Source organism: Triticum dicoccoides, chromosome 7B (assembly GCF_002162155.2).
Source record: "Triticum dicoccoides isolate Atlit2015 ecotype Zavitan chromosome 7B, WEW_v2.0, whole genome shotgun sequence".
In the NCBI taxonomy this organism is placed as follows: domain Eukaryota; kingdom Viridiplantae; phylum Streptophyta; class Magnoliopsida; order Poales; family Poaceae; genus Triticum; species Triticum dicoccoides.
Genome location: NC_041393.1, coordinates 354,266,629 through 354,272,467, shown reverse-complemented (window position 1 = coordinate 354,272,467; position 5,839 = coordinate 354,266,629). Strand labels below are relative to the sequence as shown.

At 41.9% G+C, this 5,839-nt stretch overlaps 1 protein-coding gene across 3 annotated transcripts in view; it reads left to right on the top strand.

Annotated features, from left to right (window-relative positions):
- The first annotated feature begins 923 nt into the window (after positions 1-923).
- LOC119336220 (conserved oligomeric Golgi complex subunit 3-like) overlaps positions 924-5,839 on the top strand; it is a 36,457-nt gene continuing 31,541 nt past the window's right edge. For 2 of the 3 annotated variants that reach the window (XM_037608227.1, XM_037608229.1), the window contains exons 1-13: positions 924-1,083; positions 1,165-1,248; positions 1,574-1,660; positions 1,820-1,864; positions 1,953-2,027; positions 2,121-2,216; positions 3,792-3,869; positions 4,534-4,619; positions 4,707-4,773; positions 4,863-4,925; positions 4,998-5,102; positions 5,258-5,362; positions 5,444-5,536. In XM_037608227.1, the coding sequence (XP_037464124.1) occupies positions 1,000-1,083; positions 1,165-1,248; positions 1,574-1,660; positions 1,820-1,864; positions 1,953-2,027; positions 2,121-2,216; positions 3,792-3,869; positions 4,534-4,619; positions 4,707-4,773; positions 4,863-4,925; positions 4,998-5,102; positions 5,258-5,362; positions 5,444-5,536 (1,068 nt within the window). In that variant the 5' untranslated portion in view covers positions 924-999. The remainder of the gene's footprint in view (positions 1,084-1,164; positions 1,249-1,573; positions 1,661-1,819; positions 1,865-1,952; positions 2,028-2,120; positions 2,217-3,791; positions 3,870-4,533; positions 4,620-4,706; positions 4,774-4,862; positions 4,926-4,997; positions 5,103-5,257; positions 5,363-5,443; positions 5,537-5,839) is intronic. The other variant, XM_037608228.1, reaches the window with a different exon arrangement.

Sequence of the window (5,839 nt, the reverse complement as noted above, 5' to 3'; positions counted from 1 at the left end):
AGCAAGGATGGCGTGGCGAAGACGACATCCTCATGGTGGACTTGTGTCCTTGGGCTCCGCCGTTGCGATGACGTTTGCTCCGGCGCCGGCGTGGAGCTTGAGAGGTAGTCCAGGAGCGGATGCAGATTGTCGTCTGCATTGGTGGCATCTGGAAGATGGTGGATCGTGTGCTGGGTTCGTGGTTCGTGGATGGCAGATGTGTTTTTTTCCTCCGGCGTCTTAGTCGTGTGGGGGTGCCAGATCTGGAGTTTGATGGTGTGTCCGGGGTGTTATCCCGGTCTGTTTCGTTCAACGGTAATGATTTCGCTTTTGGTGAGCCACCTTAGAGGTCCGCAAAGCTGCATATTAGCGATGGAACCGCTTCGAGCTCGGGTGTGAAGGTGATCTGTCATTTTTTCTTTGGTGGCTGCTATGGTGGTTCCAGAGGCAGGTGGCGGGCATTGGTGTTAAGTTTAAAGGCTTCTTCGGTCTTGATTGTAATTTTACTTCTTGGTTGTTGTTCCTTTGTGCAAAGGCTAGAGTTTTTCTATCTTTTCAGTTTTGCCAGATTGGTTTATACGTGGTTTGTACTATAATCCTTATAATATATCCCTCTGTTTCAAACTACTCATCGTGGTTTTAGTTCAAATTAAAACGGAGGGAGTATAAAAGATATACATATTATAAAAAAAACCATTTGCCTTCAGGCCGCACAATAAAAATCCAGGACACAAAGACTTCACATCCATAACCTTAGCTTACATAAGGATATCAGAGAGTCTATCAACAAATAAAAGATTTGAAATTGATGGAGCATCTCTACTAACCTTTATTCCGGAAATATTTTCATTCTTCTCGGCATTGGCTCAGAGAGCACAAACGTTCTACTAGTACATCTTCTATTTGGAGAGAAAAGAAAGAAAAAATGCTTATGCCTAAAAAGAAAGAAAAAACAAACTTCATTCTTCTCACTTGTCCCGTTTCGTCTTCCTCCGCTTCCGTGCGAGCCCACGCCTTAGGATGTCCATGGCGACGAAGCAAGCGACCCTGCCCAGGTCGGGAGCTTTCTCAAAGGGCTACAACTTCGCGTACGCGTGGGAGAAGGTTGGTACCCGCCTATGCCCCCCTCCCCCCTCCGCGATTAACAGTTCGGGTGGATCTGATCTGAGGCCTCGTTTCTGGCAGAACGCGCCGGTCACAGAGGAGCAGAATGCCGCGATCTCCGCGCTCTCGCACGCTGTGGCAGAGCGGCCGTTCCCGGTCAATCTGGTAAGACGCCGATCTCGCATTTGTTGTTTAAGCTACGCCTCACTAACTGAGATGGCAAATAATGTGATATCGTCTGGGTCTCTGTAATTCGGTTTCAGTTTGTCCCTTGCTGTGTTTGTATTGTGTCGGAGCGCTGTCAAATTCATTTTGTTTTGAAGGATCTGAGATATTTTATTAGCAGTAATAGTGTTACAGACTTTGCAGTACAAGGGTTTAGTGAATTAACAAAAAATGGCGATCACTGTAACATCATTAGCTCATGCTTCCCGTTCTATATTACATTGCCATCAGGGTTAGGCTAAAATTGATCGGGCTGTTATATCAGGAACATGGAGGTACGGCCGTGCCAGAAAAAGAATCTGCTTTGGAGGAGGCGGGTGCAATGGATGCGGTCTTGGTGAATACACATCAGGTAAGTTTTCCCTCGTTGCTATTTATATTGGTTGACTAGGGAACTTTGCGATCTCATTTCTTTGTTGTCCTTATGTTTCATGTTTAACCTTAGGTTGTTTAAGGATAAAAGGTACAAATTTTCTGCAGATTGAGCTAATACTTTGATTACCACCTGTAGTTTTACAAATGGTTTGCTGAACTGGAATCAGCTATGAAATCTGAGGTTTGTGCATATGCTGTTCTTCAGTAAGTAGTGCACAGCTTGGAACGGCGTGCAGAGTTTTAACCCCTCCTTTTTTGTTTTTTGACAGACTGAGGAAAAGTATCGCTTCTACGAGAGTACATTAGAGGAACGTGTTAACACATGTGATGGCATCCTTCAACAAGTAGGACTGTGAACCTTTCTGTTAGTTTATGTGGAAGAAATTTTATAGTGAACATACACATCCTTCATTTTAACATTAAGAACCTCCATTCAGGTGGATGACACACAGAACTTATTTGAAGAACTACAATCCTTGCACTCGAGTGTTGCCATAAAGACACAAACTTTGCATGATGCTTGCGACCAACTTGTATGCCCCTTCTACTCATTCTTGTCTGAATTAACTATCCATTGTGAGATTTCCACAAGAAATGATGTTTAGTTTATAATTTATTGTGCATTCATGCCTACTTTAAGACTAAAATTTGTCAGGTTACATTGACGTGCGTGTCTTTTGCCATCTGTTCAGTTCGAATCCCATGTTAATGTTCTGATTATAGATATTTTTTGTATCCCTACTTATTGCATCATGCGTCTCTTTTGCCATCTGTTCAGTTTGAATCCCATGTTAATGTTCTGATTATAGATATTTTTTGTATCCCTACTTATTGCATCAACTAGATATTTTGTTGGAAAATTTACAATTTGTTTTGACATTTCGATCAGTTGATTGTATGTGGTCTCCTCTCCTGCTATACCAGTTCCTGCATGGATCCTTATAAAATATTTTCCATAAGTTGATACTGTGATTCAGTGTTCAGGATATCGGTAACTTGTAGCTGCTCGGTCGGGTGAGGAGTAGGGATTAATCGGCAATCGACCTATTAACTGAATTTGTTGGTAACCCATTTATCGGTAGGTTAATTAGGGCCATATCTATATGTCTTAGCTACATATAGCAATAATGCAGCAGCAACAGCAATAAAGGAGAGGCAACAAGCAGTAGCAGCAGCATATAGTACAGAGCAGGGGCAGCATATAACATAGCACAAAGCAGATCAGCATATAGCACAGACTGCTTGGGTAGGGGGTGGCGACCTGGAGCAGGAAGAAGAAGGGATGCGAGCTTGGGGAGGGGGAGGCGAGCTCGTCTGCCATGCTGCTGGTGCTGGTCTCGGGGAGGGGGAGGGCGGAGGGGGTGGCAGCTCGAGCAGGGGGAAGAGGCTCGGTGCCTGTATCCTTGAGGAGTGCAGGCGCCTCTGGCGGATGGCCCCGGCAGCTGCTCGGGGCGGCGGCGGCTGCTCCTAGCCTCCTCCAACGAGGGTTACCACGGGAGGGGAGGGGAGAGTGAGAAGGGAGGGAACGGGCTGACCTAAAACAAAATTTTGGAGCCCAAATTTCTCTCTCCCTCTATTCAGTTGATCGGCCCAGTGGGAAATTGGCCTTACAGCCGATTAATCAGCTGGATCAGTTAACGCGATGGATAAGGTGTTATCGCATCCGTGACCTAGGGATTCAGGATTAACTGGCCGATTACCTTAAATATCGGCCGATATTTTTAACAGTGCTGTGAATTGTGGGATTAAGATAAACTATCATGTTATGTAATTACTCTGGTAAGGATATCATAGGGAATCAATCCAAGTTAGGCTATTGGGAAGTTCTACAAGGAAGACTTAGGTTTCTCAACTAGCTGGACAGCTTACAGAATAAATGCTGTAATGATGATCTCCCATTTTCTTGTTTGTGCATGGCTGTATTATCAACTTGTCATCTGAAAACATATTTTATTTCACCTACTGGAGACAGGTGTAACTTTCATTTTAACCTTTTTATTTTATTTTTGTGTTCTTCTATTTCTAGTAGTATACTAGGGTCCTAAAAGCTTATTTATCTTGTAACTTGGCCATCTTGGTCTGTTTTTTGCTTTCAAATGCTTATGCAGTTGGTGGAGAAACAAAGGCTCATTGGGTTCGCTGAAGCACTCCGAAGTAGGTTAAACTACTTTTATGAATTGGAAAATGTAAGATTTGGCATTCTAGTCTGTCTCTTGAAAATAAGTTTCTGTTTGACATCATGAATGTATTTGGTTGAATAAATACCGTTTCAACAATTTCTTCGTTCAGATGAGAGCATCCTTAACCAAACATACTGGATTCTGCAATGCTCTAATCCTTATCCTATAATTGAATTAACAAACTTAAGAGAAAGCCTACATAATGAACATACTTGTGAAGTTTCTGCTGGTATTTGCATCCTTGCTCTTTCTCAACTGGGTGACTGGTGCTCATTTGTGCAAAAGAAGTGAGCTGTCATTTGGTTGTTGAAAGAATATATGGATATGATTTAGGCTCCATGGATGTCATTAAAATATGAATTGTGCGCCTTGCACTTCATTTTGTCATCTTGTGATTACTTCTTTAATGGACATGCTGAGGAGTACTTCTTTTAACTTTTAAGACCCCATCGAGTGATATTGTTAATAAGGATATTCCATATCTTTGAGATCTAGATCTTTTCTGGTTGCTGACCACACTTTGCCACCTACCAAGCACCGCAGTTTATCAAAATACTGACATTCAGGCTACTATATATATGTGACGTGATGACACGTGAATCTGTAGTCAAGTTCCATTTGTCTCCATAGGCTGATTCATTTTGTCTAATTACCTATTTCCACTTTTCAGGCCTCTACTAGCTTTTATTCTCAGACTATGAACATCGGAAATGAACAGTTTCTCCCACTGTTGAAAAGACTTGATGATTGTATCTTGTAAGTAGTTGTTGCATAACAGTGACATTTTCTCCTTTTCTGTGTTGAGATTTATGGAGCTCATGTTCTATCCTCTGGTGGATATAGATATGTTGAAAATAATCCACTGTATGCTGAATCTGCTGTTTACTTGGTCAAGTTTCGCCAACTTCAGGTGAAGGACTACGTGTGAGGCAAACTACATTTCTAGTCATAACGAATAAGAGCGTGTTAACCTATAGTTATCTACTTCTTGTATTGCAGTCTCGGGCATTAGGTATGATCAGGTCACATGTCTTGTCGACACTGAAAGCCGCTTCATCCCAGGTGCTCCCCCGTTGCATTTAATATGTAGAGTGCTGTAGCTAATATTTACTGGATAGTAGGTTTACTTATTAGCAGGTTCAAGCCGCAATTCGAGGCAGTGGTTCTGGCAAAAATGCTGTTACAGAGGGTGTGGAAGCATCTCTTATCTATGTTCGTTTCAAGGCAGCAGCTGGGGAGGTATACTTTTTCTACATGATCTATGTTTTTTTCCGAACACATCTGTAGTCCATTGAAAAGTTTAAACCATCTGTAGATACTCTATCCATGAAGCTCTGGTAGTATTCAGTTGTAGTTCTGTACTTCTGTTGTTCCTGATTCTTTCTTCTTTCCAGCTAAAACCGGTTTTCAATGAGATTGAAAGTAGATCCTCTAAGAAAGAGTATGCGCAGATTCTTTCAGAATGTCACAGTTTGTTTTGTGAGCAGAGGCTGTACTTGGTAAGTTAAAACCTTTGTACTCTGTTTTGACCTTAAGTCCTTAACTTGATTATATCCTATCACTTGCAATATTGCTTTTAGATACGAGGTACGGTGCAGCAACGCATTTCTGAGTTTGCTAAAAAAGAGGCCTTACCTTCTTTTACAAGGTCTGGTTGTGCCTATTTGATGGAGGTAACCACATATTTAGCTAATTATTCTATTTAGATTTCATTTGCTTCCTAAGTTACAACTTACTGTTATATGTGGTAGCATACAGAGAAGTGTAAGGTAGAGGACATTGAGCATCACACTTTGTATATTCAGTGGCCTAGTATTGTGTGTTTACATATGAAATCTCTACTACTTATCTATATGCTTATTACTTACACTACTAAAAAGAACATAAGGTTCCCATTTTGTTCTTTCCTTCGTGCAACTTCTCTACGTATGTTATCCCCCTTCCCCCTCTCCGTTTTGACTTCCCCCTCCCATCTC